The 19,542-nt window shown below is 39.5% G+C and overlaps 1 protein-coding gene across 5 annotated transcripts; it reads right to left on the bottom strand.

The window, feature by feature from the left end:
- Positions 1 to 249: 249 nt before the first annotated feature.
- cmn (calymmin) lies at positions 250 to 18,858 on the bottom strand. 5 transcript variants are annotated; one of them, XM_042214210.1, is made up of 43 exons: positions 18,667 to 18,856; positions 12,999 to 13,049; positions 12,845 to 12,898; positions 12,698 to 12,757; positions 12,413 to 12,460; positions 12,288 to 12,332; positions 12,155 to 12,205; positions 11,935 to 11,970; positions 11,146 to 11,187; positions 11,002 to 11,052; positions 10,848 to 10,907; positions 10,686 to 10,769; positions 10,531 to 10,611; positions 10,383 to 10,433; positions 10,240 to 10,287; positions 10,118 to 10,162; positions 9,586 to 9,627; positions 9,434 to 9,475; positions 9,048 to 9,095; positions 8,891 to 8,953; positions 8,728 to 8,778; positions 8,556 to 8,633; positions 8,368 to 8,424; positions 7,686 to 8,114; positions 6,016 to 6,069; positions 5,630 to 5,683; positions 5,348 to 5,392; positions 4,942 to 4,995; positions 4,730 to 4,786; positions 4,462 to 4,506; positions 4,334 to 4,372; positions 3,573 to 3,644; positions 3,432 to 3,488; positions 3,044 to 3,106; positions 2,857 to 2,919; positions 2,055 to 2,120; positions 1,895 to 1,966; positions 1,749 to 1,796; positions 1,451 to 1,516; positions 1,332 to 1,370; positions 954 to 1,199; positions 641 to 697; positions 250 to 552 (listed from the first exon to the last, which is right to left on the bottom strand). In XM_042214210.1, the coding sequence occupies exons 1-43, from the start codon at positions 18,731 to 18,733 to the stop codon at positions 548 to 550; spliced, it is 2,886 nt and encodes a 961-aa protein (XP_042070144.1). In that variant the 5' UTR covers positions 18,734 to 18,856; the 3' UTR covers positions 250 to 547. The 5 variants fall into 5 exon arrangements, with proteins under 5 accessions (XP_042070144.1, XP_042070143.1, XP_042070142.1 ...); XM_042214209.1 differs by lacking the exon at positions 250 to 552 and having other exon boundaries at positions 572 to 697; positions 4,760 to 4,786; positions 18,667 to 18,858; XM_042214208.1 differs by lacking the exon at positions 250 to 552 and having other exon boundaries at positions 572 to 697; positions 18,667 to 18,857.
- Positions 18,859 to 19,542: the final 684 nt, after the last annotated feature.

Here is a 19,542-nt window from a genome sequence, read left to right as displayed (position 1 = left end):
ACAAAACAGAAGTACTTCCCTTATGTACAGTAATGCATGTGTGCTTCTGTCACTCACGTTTGCTGCACCAGGCTCAAGGATTACAAATCCTTACTGGGCGGTTGTTTTCTTCGTGACTCTTAACCAGCACTGACGATTCCTTATTGTGTCCACTTATTATTTGAAAACAGGTTTGCAAATTACAGAGCCAGCAGTGTGTGTAAAACATGCACAGGTCAGTAAAGAAACAACTTCCACTTTGAGGTTCTTTTGGTAGTTTTAATAACTCAAATACTGTACAATAACAAACACATGATTGCCACAAGTAGTAAAAAAGAATTTCTCATGTAAAATAAATTAGATGGAGTTATTGTTTTTAGAAATATTTCAACTAATTTGAGGGGTTATTAAAAATGCTAAACAAAATTACATTTCAGTTGTAAGGATAACAGTAAACATGGGACAAAAATGTGAAGGACAAAACTAAACAAGACACCAAATTATCACTATTATATTATATCACATACAACAACAATTAAGAGAGATTCGATTTGTTGTCTCAGTAGAGCTAACCTGTGGGAGGGGACAAGAATAGAGGAGAAAGGTGAGCAGGCTGGTTAAGATAAATACAGCACATAGGAAAAAACAGGTCTGTTCTCACCTTGATGCCCAGTATCCCCAAAGAAGCCATTCAGTTCATATTTGTTGTCCTTTGCTCCTAAACAGACAGAAATATTCAATTTTATTATTTAATATGTAATAATTCAACAGCCATGCAGCTGGTACACAGACTGAACTAAATCAATCGAATGCAGAAGGACTACAACTATGACGAAATGTACTTTTACAATTAGCTTCCACACTCCTTTTTTTTGATGACATGGTGACAAAATGTCAACACTTGGGAGAAAGACAAGAGCAGAAATATAGACTGGATGGTCTGTGCAGAAGTGTCTAAAGCCTTCAGGCCTTACCTTGTGGCTGAAAATGCAGTTTGAGATGCTGCTGGATGTGTATCTGACGCGGCAGGTCATCGGGTTGCTCGGACACCTGAGTCGTACCCTCTGATTCTGTAGCGGGTGCTGAGTCGAGCGTGAGGCCGGCTGTCCCTTCTAGATCGGGGAAGTGCCGAACATCACCGGGCATCGCGTCAGCTGTGAATGAAGACTCTGCAGGGAGACGGGAGTGGACAGACGAATAGGCCGGGCTTGGGGTGGGGGCTGCAGGAAACACAGCAATTATGAGACAGTGCCATAAAAGGGGGGGGGGCAGAAAAGATGCATGAAAAAAAAATATAAAAAAAAAATATAAATGTAAACCTAAATATCAGTATTATTATTTATTTTTATTACCTTGTGGTTGCACTCGGCCATTTATGTAGCCCAGGTTTTCTGAAATTGTCAGATGAACAGTGACGTGAGCAGAGTGAAGCCACAACAGATACCAATGCAGAATAAGCTTTTATGCCCACCATATCCATCAATGAATCTCCCCACGCCTTCAGCTGCAGGCCCTGGAGTGGGCAGCTCTCCTTTCACTGTGAGTAAAAAAGAAAAGAAAGAGTAGATGAATGAAGCAGGTGATGTTGGGGTCCATATGTTCTGTGAATTTCTCAAGAGATCAGGATTTTCTAGCTGAATTGGACTCAAGCGGCTGGGGCTCATAAGTTAAACCTGCTGCACCTGTTTAAGCCAAAATGAAGATAAATTATTTGTACACTTCAAGGCTGACTGGTTGGGTAATTAATGACAAGTTATGACCAGTTTTACCTTCAGCTGCAGTTTCAAGAGGCTGTGACTGGTAAGCTCCCTGATTATCTGTTAAGAAATTATCACCAAATCATCAAGTTGATCTTATTTTAAACAGTTAAAACAGAAAGCAAAAGAAAAAAACACATAAAACAGATATTATGTACCATATTTCCCAGAAGATTTAGCTTCACCATCAAAACCAACAGCCTGTGGTAGATAGGGACCCTCAGTGCCACCTTAAACAAAGATGAAAACATGAAGGTGATAATTAAACCAGATAAAAGCTGACAGGTACATGGTGGCACCATGTTTGCTCAGTCTCACCATATTTTCCTTTCACATTATGTCCAAGCCCGAGTGGGTCAGGTTGATATTGTGACACAGCCAGACCTGAAAAGAAAAATCATAAAAAGTGAAATACAATAAAAGAACAAATTCATGGATGCTGTGTACGGTGGTTTCTCTCTGTGCACAGCCTGTCACCCTGTGGTTTTCACAGCTCTGGTTTATTTATTCTTTATTGTAGTCTGCATTTTTGTGGACTCATCATTGAGAGCTACATTTAGAAAACCACTGCTGCTTTCATGTCTAAGCTACAGTCAAACTTCAGCCCAGCTTAGCATAAAGATTTCAAACAGGGGGAACACCTACATTAAAAATACTGTATTAAATATTATAATCCTTTTCATTCCTGCATTTTTCCACTTGTGTTTTACAGGAAGGTTTCATAGGTTTGCACTTGTGTTTGAGAGAAGCCATTTACCTGCTCTCTCTTTAAGACCCCATTCCCTAAAACAACAAAAACTTTCTTCTGATTCGCTGACTTCTGCAAGCTTGCTGAGGGGCACCACCCAGTGTTTGTAAGCTGCACGAGCTCTATGATGTTGGCGTGCCGCGAGTATAGGAGATGACTGCGGTAAGAAAAGCGATGAGGTGATATGAGGTCATTTCAAAAGTAGAGGAAAATGTATCATTAGTATCACATGCAAATGAACACATTATGCCGTTTAGTTAGCTTTTAGTTAGCCATCTGTTTGGCAACTAAATTCACCTTAACGACAAGCCAATCAGCATTTTTAAAAGGCTTTTTTTAAAAATGAATTTTATTTGTTTTAATCATATTTACCGGTAGATTTTGTTTCCGGGCCCAGTCCAGCTGGTTGAGCTTCATAAGGCAGCCTTCCATAACCTTCAGCGGAACACAAGAAACAGAAAAACAAAAATGGTTAGAGGATCGTGACTGAGGTTTAGATGTTTACCAGGTAATTCAAACTGAAGAGAACTTAGTGACTGTCATTACTCTCCATATTTACCAGCTGTATTTCCAGCGTTGCCAAGGCCAAGTAGTTGTCCACCATTGGGGAACCCTTCATATCCTGGCATAGATGGAAAGAAAACTTTTTAAAACGACCACAACCTTTTTACGGGAAGCCTTTTCACAGCTAAGTGTAAATTTTGAATTTATTTTCCTCAGTCTCCAGGTATAGGATCCATGTGTAAGTTAGCACTAACAGTACCAGTAAGTGTGTTGAATTTATATAATTCAGAGGATGTTCTGAATCGCAGGAATGATGAAGAGAAACTGGAGCCTGAGCTAAATTTCAAGTGTTTTTGCAGAAGGTCCAAATACTTACGTAAATCAAATCCTAAAATCTGGTGAGTGTATGTTTTAAAGACTGCTTAAAAGAAATATGTTCTCACCATATTTTCCAAATGGCTTTCTGTCACCTGCAGCACCATAGGGGCTAAATCCATAACCTGGAAAAAATGGGACAAGTGTGGTTATACTTCCTCTTTGTTGAGCACAGTTTCAGCCAAGCCACAGCACGGTGACAGACGTACCATATTTTCCTGCACGATTAATTCCCGTACCAACAGGCTGCCCAGAAAACTGCAGCCCACCGATGCCAATACCTGAATCAGAGCAAGCAGAACATGTGATCAGATGGGACATAAGTAATGAGAGACAAATACTGTTGAAGGTTGAAGGTTGTGCATTGCAGAAAGGCACAATGTTATTAGATATAAACTCAAAGATGTGTGCTTTCTTTTTTCCCCCTTTCCCAGCACCCAGTTTCTGTCCACCAAGGGCAAATTCACTCATTCCTATAACAACAGGAAAAACTCTGCTGTTTATAGGTCTCTAAAATTTATTTTTTTGTGGATTTTAAACAAAGATTAGTTTTATTTTGTTAAAATAAAATACATGTGAACATGTTAAGTTTTACTAGGTACCATATGTATTGCCTAATTTTCCATTTGGACCAAGACCTGCCGACTGATGCTCAAACTGACTCATCCCTGCACAAATGCATGAAAAATATTTCAATTTCAATCAAAGTTTTACTCCACGGGAGAAAGGAGACTTCTTCTCTGTCTGACATTCTGCTCACACGTGCTAGATCAGTTTTTCCCATGGCGACATGGTCTTACCATCTACTCCAGCAGCAACCACTGGAGCTCCATTGTATGGAATCTGTCCTGTGTTACCTGTCCAATCAGCATCACTGGAATATATTTACCTTTTGTGTCATATTTACCTAATATACTTCACGATTATCTTATATTTAGCTATAACTATCTACCCACCCTCATTACCATACCTGATTTGCCATCAGGAACAGGCACAACTTGTCCAATGCCTGGAAACACAGAGAAATGTTGCCGTTTACACAAAAATTAACTGCTGCAAAACAACATTTCTCAACTAAATGTCATAAAATGCTCTTACTTGCATAGTCAGGCTGTAAACCTGCACCGTAGCCATTTGCATAACCTGCAGCAAAACATAAACTATGTTAACTGTTAACTATGTTAACTGTTAATATCCAACAATGGCAGTCAAAATATGGCCCAACAGTTCCAGAGAGAAACAGCAATTTCAGTAAAATTACAATGGCAGATTTTTAAAGATGCAAACTTCCTTACCCCTAACTACTCATCATCTTACACACTGATACAATGCCCTAAATCTAACGTGTTTCCATTTAAAAGTTCACCTCCAAAAGTATGTCCGTTCCTATATTCACCTCCAAGGTAGCCTCCTCGTCCAAAACCTGAGTGAATACAGGAAAAATATCCTCACTTCAGCTGAGAACAAAACCCCCCCAAAACAAATACTCCAAATCCTACACAAATCAGATTTTACTTTAAAAATTACATCAAAATTTTTCTGTTTGTGATCAAGACATTTACTGCTAGCAAATATTACCTGCTCCGTATCCATTGCCAAGTCCAGGGAACATTTGGCTTCCTGCAATAAAACCTTTTGGAAAAAGAAGATTCAAATTCTGTGTGTGTGTGTGTGTACGCCAAGGAAGAAAACACATTCATGTAAATGAGGAATTACAAAATAAACGCCTTGAAAATAAAGCTACGATTCCTGACATTGTTTTGTGAAACTAAAAACTAAGATCACTGTTAACAGATTTAACCTGTTAAAGCCTGACCCATGCAATAATTGTCAAAAAATGTTGACAGTTAAATTTCCTTTTTGAGCATCTGCTCCTGCTTCATAACCTCAAAGCAACTTCAAGAAATCAATATGAACAACAAGCAAAAATAATGCTATACCTGTGCAAAATGGTCTTATTATTATTATATATTATTAGACATACCTTTGGTGTTTGTGCCCATAGATGCTCCAGCACCTGTGTTATAATCTGAAATGACATCAGAAACCAAAGTTAAGACTTGTTTTCACTCCCTTTAATATTTTGACTTTTTTATTTATGAGTGAAGAGATTGCTGTAACAATTTAATTTCCTTTTGCCATACGTTTCACATGGAGAAACAGTGGAAATTTTAGCAAACATTTTAGCAAACAGAGAGCTTTAAATATAGTGCATGATAATCATATTAAGACACACTGGTACTATAGTAAGAGACTCTCAGTTTACCAGGTCTAGGGATTTTCATCCATTGCCCATTTGGTACTCCTGATGGTCCACAGTCTGTAACAGCATGTAGTATCATAAGCACAACAACCACCACACATATATGAACTTTAGACTTGAGGAATCTACCAAACAGGCAGACTTTGTGTTCGTAAAAGAGGATCAGTAGTAACACCAGCAGCTTAAATGACTGCTAAATGTAATCACGTTGGTGATTATTATTATTGATTGGTAACTGATTATATTATTATTATTATTACAGTTTACAGTTTATTAAACACTGATGTCTTTCAGTGCCTCATTGAACCTCTAACATGAGGAATTAAGGCAGTTCTGACAGAGCTGGAAGCTTTCTTTTTGTTACTCAAAGAAAAGAGAGAAATGTTTACCATGTTTGGTTGGTTTAGCTCCTTGACCCTTGGAGACTGAAGCTCTTCCACTCTCTGAAAAAAGGAAACCAAAAGGTCAGGGTGTGATTGGCGTTGCTCCATCTACAGTCACTCTTTCAGGTGTTGCGGCATCAACAGTTAGCAGTGGAAAAAAAAAATCAGATTAGTGGGTTAAACTTGCAATTCAACTCATGCACTGAATATGCTGTAATTAAATTCGTAACAAAAGTTAAAATATCACAAAACACCCTTTAATCTAAATGACATATTTTATATTGGTGAACTTTTCAGTCATGTACTTCCAAACAATAAAAGCATATATTGTATATTTGTATATGTATATTTGCTCCTGTAGCTGTACAGCTAGTTAAAATTAGCTTAGCATAAAGTCCAGAAATATAGCCTAACAGCTAATCAAAGGAACTAAAACCCACTAATCCTCACCAGCATGTCACACCTCAGCAGAAAGCTTTCAGTTGTAGCAAAACAGGTTTTTATTAAAAGTTGAATTAGGCGCACCGCCTGTCTTTCGATTTACCTCTGGGAGCAGTGATAATATCAATAAAGCAAATAAACAAATTTCCCAAAACATTACTTTAAAACCATTAGATATCAATTTTTAGGTGAGGGGTTTGGCATTAAAAAGAGAAAAAGTCCAAACAAAAAGGTTGGTAATTTTTTGAAGTCAGCACTGAAGAAAACATGCAACACAACAACAATCATTTTTGAAACAGAACCAGGACCAGCAGCAACGATTCACTCTCAAACAAACGACTGGCATTTGTGCGTTTGTCACCTTGAGGGGTCTGGATGGTCTGTTAATGTTCATTGAGCCTAGTTTGAATTCAACTACTAACATGGTACAGAGTGAACAGTGCGGTCAACCCTGTGAGATCATAACAGCTATGATATCATCAGAATACTGAGAGTTAGGAAAAAACACAGCATTCATTAAACATCTACGCATGCATTCCACGTCTAGTAATCACACCCACTTAGTTTGAGACTTAGTTTACCCGTTGCCCCAGTTTCCCCTGCAGGGTGACCTTTGACCCCGGGGTTATCAATCTCTGCCTCAGCCTCATGTTTGATGTTGGCTTCTTCTGGTGCGACTTCAGGCACAACAACAGTCGCTGTTTCCCGAGTGGCGGCGGTGGTTTCTGTAATTTGAGCTGCCTCTGTTTCGGGAACAGCTTTGGTGCTTTCAGGGGCAGCGTTCCCCTCACCGGTGCTGTCTACCCCCAAAATAACCTCTGCCTCTGCAGCTTTTTGCTCAGGCACAGCGCTCCCAGTCATATAACCTAGAGGTCATAAATGTCATCAGCATTTATGCAGATTAATTGACTAAACCTGCGACAATGAGCTTATCGTTTGTAGTGTAGAAAATGTCGAATGTTTTTGTGCATCCACAGTGTGTGTAAACTAATGCAAACCAAACTAAGTTATAAAAACTTTTTGTTACTCAGTTTTGTTAACCATAATGAAACTTCCAGTTCCATGAAGAAGGTCACTTGCAGTTCCAGTAATAACAGCGATAACTTTGATAAGATTTCCCCTGAAGTTAAAGTACTACATTTATACATCTTCTTTTCTCTCTCTCATTAGAGTCACCACAGCGATATGTAATATGACATATTGGTGCTAGCTTTAACCCTGGTAATGGTACTTGCCTTCTGGATAGACAGCTGCTGGGCCTGGTGCTGGTTTACTCTGGGAAACCCCCTGTGGAGGTCTGGCTATGGGGACCTTCTCTCCCTTGATCTGTGGACCTGTGGTTGAAGACTTTGAGTGTTTGGCAGGAAGTGCTGGGGCTGGTTCTGGTGAAACCTGAAGGACCAGCGGTGTCTGCTTGTAGTTTTTTTCTTGTGGCAAAGGGGAAACAAGCTTTTGGTATTTCTCTTTTGACACCTCAGCATGGACACCACCTGTCGGGGAAAAAGGCACTGCACCACGAGTTATTGCTTGTCGGAGGGAAAGGCCCTCCAGCGGTGCTACACTTGGCTGCTCAGGAGAAAGAACTCCACCTTTGAGGCTCTTTCCACTGAATTCACCGGCACCCTTTCCATCTTGGCCTTTTGTATTCGGCAGCATGTTGTAACCTTAAAAAAAAAAAAAAAAATTTTAAACCCTAACAGTCAGATGAGCCCCAGTGATCAAACACTTGGCGACAGTGGGAAGGAAAAACTCCCTTTTAACAGGAAGAAACCTCCAAGACCATAAATTAAAATGTACAAATGTTCAAATGTACACACCCAGCATTTGTCTGCTTAAGTTTACAGAAGCATTTTTGTAGTGCTATCTAATGATATGGGATCTCAACCTTGCACCGAACACATGCATAGGAGCATTTACCTGCATTGGCTGCTTTAGGCAACTGCCCTTTAGTTACACCAGCAGGACCACCATATCCTGTTTAAACAGTGCAGACATTAGAAACACATGAGGGGCCATCAACAGATGCAAAAAGAAAAAAACAATTGATTGTCCACAACTCAGTTGTTTGGTTCCCAAATGCTGTATGTGTTCTGCAGAATTCGTACCACTGTCGAGTGTTTTCACGCCTTCACTTGGTGCTCCAAGTCCTTTAGTAGTTTTCTGAGGTTTTGACCCTCCGTACCCTGCAGACAGCATCAGAATCAGAACAGCATTGAAGCTTGGGCCTAGCTGCTGGAGTTTCAAGTATGAATTTGCCATCTCATAACTCAAACTTACCGTACGGGTTTCCTCTGTATCCACCCAGTGCACCATTTCTAACTCCGTGACCTAGTGCGGAATTGAATAATAATTTCTCGAGGCGGATTTTTATGTTTAAAAATGACAATTTTGACGTGAATAGAAATTAGCAAATGATAAACAATAAAGAGTAGATTGTCACCATTGGGTTTGGCTGTGTATCCTTTGAGTGCATTAACTCCAGGCCCTGCCGCAGCTCCATAACCTTAGTCAAACATGAGGTTATATAAATACACCAATGGCATTAAACCAGAAACATTTACTATAGAGCACCAGAACAGAAAATAGTAATTGGTTACCACTGGGTTTGGGTCCATATCCATTGGCAGCAGGTCCTTTCCCATAACCTTGAGATCAAAAAACTCCTTAAAGAAACTTCAAAACTTAATTTAACCTTGTAAAGCCTGAAACAGGAAATGACTGCCAGGCAATTAAACGTTTTTGAAACTGGGATGTTTACTGAACATTCTGACAAGTTGAAAGTAAAGAAAAGAAACTATATGAGTTTTAATCTTTATGATTTTAAGTAAATCTGACATTTTTGTGTAATTTATTCAGGTTTTTCAGGGTAAAATAATCACAGATTTTTCAGAAGCAACAAAAACCCATGTGTAAGGTATGATATAATTAGCCTTACAGAGTTAACCACATTTATTTTGTGATGTGCGTACAACACAAGTATTACCTGGTGGTGGTCTTACTGCACCTCCTCTGTAGCCTCCATATCCTGTCAAATGTTCATAAAAGGAATATTAGTAATGTTCAAATTGATATTTAAGATGTGCATCAACGTTTTGAATCGTAAATTGAAATCTGAAAAAGAAGGAATGGTCTCACCGTTGGATTTGGCACCATACCCGTATGGAACATTTCCGAAGACTAAAGAAATACACAGGAGAAAAATGACAGTTGTTCTGAAACACTAGCCATGTTTCACTCATAGATCCTTTCATTCAAGTTAAAGCTAAAGATTTTTTTTTTTGCACCTGGATCAAAATAGTCAGAAACCAATCCCCCTCTCTATAAAGTATTTGGGAAATATGGGGTGGGTAATTTCACATTTTTGATTTGGTAGAAAAAGAGATTAGTACTCCCTGCAAACCAGGGGCCTTCTTTTTGTTAGACGAATGTGTAAACCACTACACAATGCCAGCCTATGCACACATGAGTGTAAAAAAACATAATATTTGAGGAAGAATAGCATCGTTGGCAATTGATAGCTTGATGCTAATGGCATGGAAAAGTTTTCTACCCTGTTTGAAAATCCTGTTGTTGTTTAGCATAAGTCACCTTTAAGAATAAAGCTTGATACTTATCTTGACACTGACTTAGGTTGAAATATAACATTTTATTGTGGATGCACAGTTACCTGGCTTTGCAGACTTGGGAGCTCCACCATTCTGGGATCCATAACCTTAATAGTTTCACAAGCAGAAATTCAATATTTAACTTCCATGTGGCAATAATATTTATTTGTCCATGTTAACCTACCATTTGACATGGCTCCATTGCTGAAAGGTGCTCTGGCCCCAGCATAACCTTTACAATGATGAATAACAGTGATGAATAATGAATAATGAATTTTATTTTATAGCTTTTGATTTATACACCAATATTCACTCTGTGATCTTTACCGTTGGGTTTTGCTCCTTGTCCATTGGAAGCACCAGCTGCTGCACCATAGCCTACAGTTTCAACATTGCAACATGAGTTCATTTATGTTGAGTGTATAGATGAAGACATAAAGTTGAAAAGCAGAGAAGCATGTTGTTATTGTCCTACCTGGCTTTGGTCCCTTCATCCACCCATTCCCATACCGATGCCCCAGACCCAAACCAGCACTGCCATAACCAACATTGTAACCTAAAAACACAGATAACCAGTACATTAGCCAAACACACCTGTAGGACTGAGCGTGTGACATCTATATGACTCACCTGCCATGGGCTGAGCTCCATAACCTTTATAACTTCCAGCAAACTGAGGCATTCCCAGACCTTTGAAGGTTCGCTTACCCGGTCCTTTATTCATGTAGATATACCAATGTTACATCACCGTTTTCACCTTTGTGGACAACAAAGCAACTGAAGTTGCATTACCTGCCCCATAAGGTGGTCGGCCATATCCTTTCATAGGTTTACTTCCAGCTCCTCCTTGGCCTGTTAAATATTTTGAGTATTTAACATATATGTGTGCTTTTAAAAGTCAAAGAGTCCAGCTGCCTGCTCCCAAATGACCCATTTACTTTCTTACCATTTGGTTGTGTCCCATAGCCAGTCGATGGACCAGCTACAGCTCCTTGACCTAAAGAGTGATGATAATATACAAAATTGTAAAACTATTTAATTTCCTTTTTTTAATCTTCATGCATTGAACTTCATGTTTTGCAAACAATACCTTTGGTGTTAGGCACATTTCCAGTAGAACCAGCACCATAACCTGCAACAGATGTGAGGTTCTTAATTTAATTAACACCTTAATCATGACCCCTCCCAGTTTTAAAACATTGTTATGTTTTTATAATTCGCAACCAGGTTCTTCACTAACGCCAAATACACACCAAAAACACTAACCACCGATAAAAACATAAAGAAAATATAGTTATGTTAAAAAAGAAAAATTCACATGATTCTGTACAGTCCTGAAAAACTAAAAACACCCTTTCTGCAGGTTCTGCAGCAAATGTGAGCAGCACTCTAAAAATTTTGACAGTTTGTTGCTCTGGAGCATTCATGTGTGTGTAGACACAACTCAACATCTTCCTGTTCCACCAAATTCACCTCAAAATGAGATCATGCAATGCTCAGAGAATCTGCAGAAAACCCAAGAGCTGCTTCTCAGACTCTGCATCTCTCAGTTAGCATGTTCGATTTTGAAGTTCATGACGTGATGATGATTTCGATTTTGATCCCCAGGACACCAACCAATCTGCAACAGCATGGTCCATACCCCAACCCGATTGAAATGCTCTCATAAGATCTTAAGAGAGCTTTGAATAAACACAAATACCCTCAAATCTCAAAGAACAAAAGTGACATAAGGAGGACCAAAATTCCTCCACAAAGATGTGAGAGACTTCATAGAGTTTATAGCTGCTAGAGGCAGTTCTACAAACTACTGAATCATGGGGTGTTTTGAGTTTTGAGGACTGTGAAGTGAGAGTCCTTTTTCATATAACTGTCTTACCATTGCCTTTTGTTCCATGTGCAGCAGCTGCATTACCTACAAATAAGCAACACAACAGATTCAGAAACCTTTTTAGTCCCAGTATCATCATCTTGCTCGTTATTCTGCCACATAGCCACCACAAGAAGGCTTTAATAATCAAGACAATAGCATAAATGGAAACTATGCTAGTTTTATTAAAGTAGAGCAGTGCTGTTGTATTGGTTTACATGTTCGTTACCATTGCCTTTAGGTCCTTGCCATCCATATCTGCCATCCTGAGCACCATAGCCTGCAAAAAGAACAAAGTTAAAATCGAATGTAATTTAGTGTAGATGTGTGAGGCCTTAGTTATAAAACATGTGTTATAGCACCTTTAGTTTGTTGTCCATTGGTGGGACTGGCTTTAACAGGATATCCTGCAACAAAAAAATTCACACAGTGATTTTTATCGTGCCATTGATCATTAAGTGGATTTTAAAAGTGGAGAAATGTCTACCATTGGAGTTATCTCCATTTTGGTGGGATAAAACTGCAGGATATCCCCCTGAATTAGAAACACAGTGCCAACAGAGATCCAATGTTAGAACAAATGACTGATTCTGAGATGTAACATAACCACTGAATGTGCTTCAGTACCGGCATCAGAGAAAAATCTGTTGTAGGAATATGAGTAACCATCAGCAGAAAGATTTGGTAAATGTACACAGTAGGTGTATGGGCACAGATTTACTGTTTGCATCTGTAACCTCAGTAACAGAAATGAAACTGTGTTATCACTGACCGACTCCTTTTGTAGGATAGCCAGCATATCCAGTTCTTGGCCCCATTGCCCGGCCCACACCTTACAAAAAGAGTAAAGAGGACATAAATCTCAAAATCAGGCAAACAGTTCACTTTCATGGTTTTTGAATCTGTGAAGATAATTTACCTTTTGATGGCATCAGCACTGCTCCTACACCTCCACCATTCTGCGGTGTCCTTCCTAGAAATAAAAAGTGTGAGCCGGTGAACAAAAGCTTGTGACTTACATGGACATAATGCAACAAAGGTGACACAAAATGGACAGGATGTGATGGACTCACCGTTAGGCTGTGGAAGTTGTCCATTATGTACTCCAGCCACAGCACCGTAACCTTAAACACAAGACGCTGAGTGTAAGACTACCAGTTTAAAATTAATAATAGTAAGAAAAACATTTGGATTAGCAAAAATATCCTCTGAACACACCAATTTTTAACCCACTAATACAAAGCATTGGTCTCAGCCATTTATTTTGCAATGTCGGACTCTGTAGTTTTCTCTGGTCCCCTCCCCAATCAGACCAGGAGTGACATGTTTAGCCGCATGTTCTCCTTAAATTGCTGGCTGTCTGAGTGGTGTCCCAGAAACGATGTGGGCTTCATAGATAATTGGCAAACCTTCTGGAGGAAACCTGGTCTTGGATGGAGCAGCTCTCATTTCTAGAAATATGGACAAATTTATTAAACCCCCCCAAATATGACTACCCAGAGTTGGGACCAGGAAGCAGAGTTGCAGTCTTACACGCCTCTCTGCAGCTTCTCTCCTCCTGCTACCCCCCCAAAAACCCATCTCCATAGAGACTGTGTCAGCTCCCAAACAGACAAAAAACAAACTAAAAACCAGCAACAAACAACTTAAACATAAAAAATCACAAGAAAGAACAATACAGTATCCACATCTGAACCAAAGAGTAAAACAGTGAAATGTGGATTATTAAATATTAGGTCTCTCTCCTCCAAGTCTCTGTTAGTACATGACTTAATAATTGACCAACAAATCGATTTACTCTGCCTTACAGAAACCTGGTTGCAGCAGGATGATTATGTTAGTTTAAATGAATCAACACCCCCGAGTCATTCTAACTACCAGAAACCTCGAAGCCCAGGCCGAGGGGGCGGTGTGGCAGCAATTTTTCACACCAGCCTATTAATTAATGAAAGACCAAGACAGACTTTTAATTCATTTGAAAGCCTGATGCTTAGCCTCGTCCACCCCAGCTGTGAAACTCTTACTCTTACTTGTTATCATATTGTATCGTCCACCTGGGCCTTACACAGAGTTTCTCTCTGATTTCTCAGACTTTATATCTAATTTAGTTCTCAGCTCAGATAAAATAATTATTGTGGGTGATTTTAACATCCATGTAGATGCTAAAATTGACAGCCTCAACATGGCATTTAATCTGTTATTAGACTCAATTGGCTTCTCTCAAAATGTAAAAGAACCCACCCACCACTTTAATCACACTCTAGATCTTGTTTTAACATACGGCATGGAAACTGAACATTTAACAGTGTTTCCTGAAAACCCTCTCCTGTCTGATCATTTCCTGATAACATTTACATTTACAATAATTGATTACTATTTGTCATCCTACAGCTCTTACCCACTATATTTTCTGCCAACATTTCCAAAGCTGAGTGTTTCTTCTTCACTCACTATGTGTTGATAGACCTCTCTCCGTTTAATCATTAGTTATTATTAATCTCTGGCTCCCAAACCAATCACAGCAGATGGCCCCGCCCCTCCCTGAGCCTGGTTCTGCTGGAGGTTTCTTCCTGTTAAAAGGGAGTTTTTCCTTCCCACTGTCGCCAGAGTGCTTGCTCATAGGGGGTCATATGATTGTTGGACTTTTCTCTGTATCTACTGTACATATATGTACAATATAAAGCGCCTTGAGGCGACTTTTGTTGTGATTTGGCGCTATATAAATAAAATTGAATTGAATTGAATATTTTGCATCCTTAAAGTGTTTCAGATAAAGTTAAGACTACAAATTCAGATGAAGCACACTCCAATTAAAACAAAATAAAACCAAGAAAGTTTCCATCTTTCATCACTATCATGGTCACCGCATTGATGATAACTTAAAGAAAGGAATCGAAAACATCACAGAAGATATCTGGCAATGGTGTTATATAAAACAAACATAACTCTGACAAGTGAAGCGATTAGACAATACATTTTTACCCTGTTATATAATCGGTAAAATCATCTTGGAGTCTATGTAATGTAAGTAACATTAAGAAATTAGTATTTTCCATGTTTTTAAAGAGTGGGTTGTTTTTCCACAGCATGACAGATTTTAATTTTTATGACCCTGATGAAGGCCACAAGCCCAAACGCATTGGTCAGTTAATAAAGTTGTTCCTCTTTATTAACTTGCCAGCGCATTTTCGGCTAAATGTTGCTAGAGTTCCTGCGTTGTAAGTGCCAGAAATCTTTGCTGCAGATTTTAATTTTTAATCAAATCATTTTTCATTTGCTTCAGAAAAGTTCACATTCAGTTACATTAGATGTTTTAGTGTTTATAGTAAAAATGTGTAATTCCACTTAGATGCTGTTAGTTAAAAGTATTTTTATGCTTTTAGTTGCTTTTGTTCACATATTAAATTAGCGTCCTCCTTTAATTTGCGTATAAGGATCCAAAATAACAACAAAAATGTTTAGATGTCTTCCCTTGTTCACTTTTATTTGATTTGCAGTTTAGCCCCTCTACAAAAGAACGGAGAACCGACTGTGTCAGAGGTAAAACTATTCTCTTACTTTCTCACAGAGGGATGTTAAATTTAGACCGCCGCTGCCACAGCAGCTTTGATTTCACAAACCGAGTCTGCGAGTAAAGACAAAACTAAATACACAGCTCCCTCACATCATCACAAGGATACTTGGTAGAGGGTCGACCAGACGAAAGAGATTTACGGCTCATCTTGCTCAGATTTTGGTTTAACACGATTGTTAGAAATTTGGCAGGCAAGCCCGACTAACATAACCGACTTTATGTTATTTCAGGACTCCTCGGAGTCCGGATAACTTGATTCCTGAGGTTTTTGGGAGTGCAGCCAGGATATTTTGAGAGTCTTGCAGAAAACATAACCACATGTACACTTTTATTTATTCTGAAAGAATTGAAAAAATGTCTTTCCTGCATTTCCTTCTCACATCGTTAAAGGAAATCTTAAATTCTCTAACTGATTTTGTATTAAATTGAAACATATGGCATGGTTTCACTGTCATTTTGAATCCAGCCCTCAAAGGGTTGATGTTTATACAATACAATACAACTTTATTTATACAGTGGGGCAAAAAAGTATTTAGTCAGCCACCGATTGTGCAAGTTCCCCCACCTAAAATGATGACAGAGGTCAGTAATTTGCACCAGAGGTACACTTCAACTGTGAGAGACAGAATGTGAAAGAAAAATCCATGAATTCACATGGTAGGATTTGTAAAGAATTTATTCGTAAATCAGGGTGGAAAATAAGTATTTGGTCACCTCAAACAAGGAAAATCTCTGGCTCTCACAGACCTGTAACGTCTTCTGTAAGACGCTTTTCTGTCCCCCACTCGTTACCTGTATGAATGGCACCTGTTTGAACTCATCATCTGTATAAAAGACACCTGTCCACAGCCTCAAACAGTCAGACTCCAAGCTCCGCCATGGCCAAGACCAAAGAGCTTTCGAAACACACCAGGAAAAGTATTGTAGACCTGCACCAGACTGGGAAGAGTGAATCTACAATAGGCAAGCAGCTTGGTGTGAAAAAATCAACTGTGGGAGCAATCGTCAGAAAATGGAAGACATACAAGACCACTGATAATCTCCCTCGATCTGGGGCTCCACGCAAGATCTCATCCCGTGGGGTCAAAATGATCATGAGAACGGTGAGCAAAGATCCCAGAACCACACGGGGGGACCTGGTGAATGACCTGCAGAGAGCTGGGACCAAAGTAACAAAGGTCACCATCAGTAACACACTACAACGGCAGGGAATCAAATCCCGCAGTGCCAGACGTGTTCCGCTGCTGAAGCCAGTGCATGTCCAGGCCCGTCTGAAGTTTGCCAGAGAGCACATGGATGATACAGCAGAGGATTGGGAGAATGTCATGTGGTCAGATGAAACCAAAGTAGAACTTTTTGGTATAAACTCAACTCGTCGTGTTTGGAGGAAGAAGAATACTGAGTTGCATCCCAAGAACACCATACCTACTGTGAAGCATGGGGGTGGAAACATCATGCTATGGGGCTGTTTTTCTGTCAAGGGGACAGGACGACTGATCCGTGTTAAGGACAGAATGAATGGGGCCATGTATCGTGAGATTTTGAGCCAAAACCTCCTTCCATCAGTGAGAACTTTGAAGATGAAACGAGGCTGGGTCTTCCAACATGACAATGATCCAAAACACACCGCCCGGGCAACAAAGGAGTGGCTCCGTAAGAAGCATTTGGAGTGGCCTAGCCAGTCTCCAGACCTCAACCCCATAGAAAATCTGTGGCAGGAGTTGAAAGTCCGTGTTGCTCGGCGACAGCCCCAAAACATCACTGCTCTCGAGAAGATCTGCATGGAGGAATGGGCCAAAATACCAGCTACTGTGTGTGCAAACCTGGTAAAGACCTATAGTAAACGTTTGACCTCTGTTATTGCCAACAAAGGTTATGTTACAAAGTATTGAGTTGTATTTTTGTTATTGACCAAATACTTATTTTCCACCCTGATTTACGAATAAATTCTTTACAAATCCTACCATGTGGATTCATGGATTTTTTTTTCACATTCTGTCTCTCACAGTTGAAGTGTACCTCTGGTGCAAATTACTGACCTCTGTCATCATTTTAGGTGGGGGAACTTGCACAATCGGTGGCTGACTAAATACTTTTTTTGCCCCACTGTATAGCACATTTAAAGACCACAGGTACACCAAAGTGCTTCTCAATAATACAATAATATGAAATAAAATTAAAATTACATAAGGATGCGATAGCAAAGTGCAAAATACACTACCAGATAACACAGAGCACTTTAATCGGCAATGCTAAGTTAAATAAATAAGTTAACAAACGTAATTTAAAGGATTGAATAAATTCAAACATGCGAATATCAACTGGAAGATTATTCCGGTAATACAATAATATAGGTTAAAATTACATATAGGTTCAATTGCAAAGTACAAGGAATATGGTTTCCACTGACCATGGAAACAAACTACACAGTGTATGTAAATAAAGACTTTTAACATGGATGTTTCATTCATTAAGATCCGATGTTTCTTTTAGGTGTTCAGTCTATGTTTTACTCATGCAGAGACACGGCAGTTAAGGAACAGATACAGTTACAGGTACGGTTCATCTATAGCAACAGAGCGAGTGCATTTTCCAGTATTGTTCTAAGAGCTGCAGTTTCCTGTTGGTGAAAGGAGACTTGTCTTAAAGCTTTACTGCCATGTCATTGACTGCAAAGCCAAATTCTAGATTTAGGAAGAAGTAATTTAATTAAACCAAAATTAGGAATAAATATTCTGATTGTCAGGTTTTTACTTTCAAACTAAATTTCCTTCTTTGATATCAGGAAATATGGACGTCAGGTGCAGGAAAGGAAATGATGGAATACAAACTGAGACATATCGGATGTACAGACACAGAGCGGCTCCTCTGTGCCAGTTACATCATCCTTGGCCATATACCAGCTCATAACTCAATCCCAGTTTTCCTCACACTAAACTACACCCCTGGAAATTTTCCAGCGACTACACTTACTCTGGCTATTTCCTGCAGCCTATATTCATTTACATTTATCCTAACATGGTTTACCTGTAAAACAATTTGGTGACTGTATTTTGAATTGTTACAACTAACACATGGCAAAAACAGACACACACAAATAAATGTAAATCAAGCGTTAAACATCCAAACGAGATGTTATCAGATAATCTGCGCTTCAGCACACTCACCCTCTGTGTGTGCTGCCTGCACCAGCCAAAGGATCACTGCACTGTGAAGAAGAAGTTGTCCCATCATGCTCGACCTAAAAGACAATGTTTTTGAGACCCAACGAGAGGATGAAGACGGTGAAGCAGATGTTCGGAAGTGGGGAACCTAACCTGATTACGAGGGCCTAATATACACTCAGCTCTGAGGCGTCCCTCCTCTCACCAGCTCTGTTTGTGGCAGACCCTCCCCCACTTACTGGCAGATGCACCCGAGGTGTGCACACACTAACCGAATAATTGGCCTCTTAAAGTACATTAACACTTAACAGAGAGAAGCAAAGAGAGGGAGATTACCAGATTGGACATTGACTGATGACCTGTGGAGGGTGCATTACACATACAGGCTGGGCCAGCTGATAGTTTGAAAACTATACGTATACACCATTTTTAAAAGTATAAAGTGAAAGAAAAGAATCAGAAATGATGTATGCAGGAAATTTGAGTAAAGAAACCCTCAGTTTCAGGACAGTGTCGTTTATTTAATACAAACTAAACCAAAATGGAGAAGCAGTGTGTGAAAAACACTGAAAAAAGTACACTGGGAAACGTTTTTGCCTTCATTTGGTTCTTTTTCAGTTATTCTGATGTAGATTTGCTGCTGTAGTTTGGATTATTGTCCTGTTGCTGATCCAATATGAGCCAAGCTGTCAGGCTAATGGACACATTAAACTCTAGAGTACTTTGGTATAAAGAGGAGTTCATGGTTGACTCAGTGACGACAAGGTGCCCAAATCCTGTGGCTGCAAAACAAGCCCAAACCATCACCCCTCCATCACCGTGTCTGACAGTTAATATGTGCTGTTTGTGTTTTTTTCTTTGCCAAACATGTCACTGTGC

Source organism: Haplochromis burtoni, unplaced genomic scaffold (genome assembly GCF_018398535.1).
Source record: "Haplochromis burtoni strain Fernald_Lab_line unplaced genomic scaffold, NCSU_Asbu1 Contig_531, whole genome shotgun sequence".
Taxonomy (NCBI): Eukaryota; Metazoa; Chordata; class Actinopteri; order Cichliformes; family Cichlidae; genus Haplochromis; species Haplochromis burtoni.
This window is presented reverse-complemented; position numbering and strand designations above follow the sequence as displayed.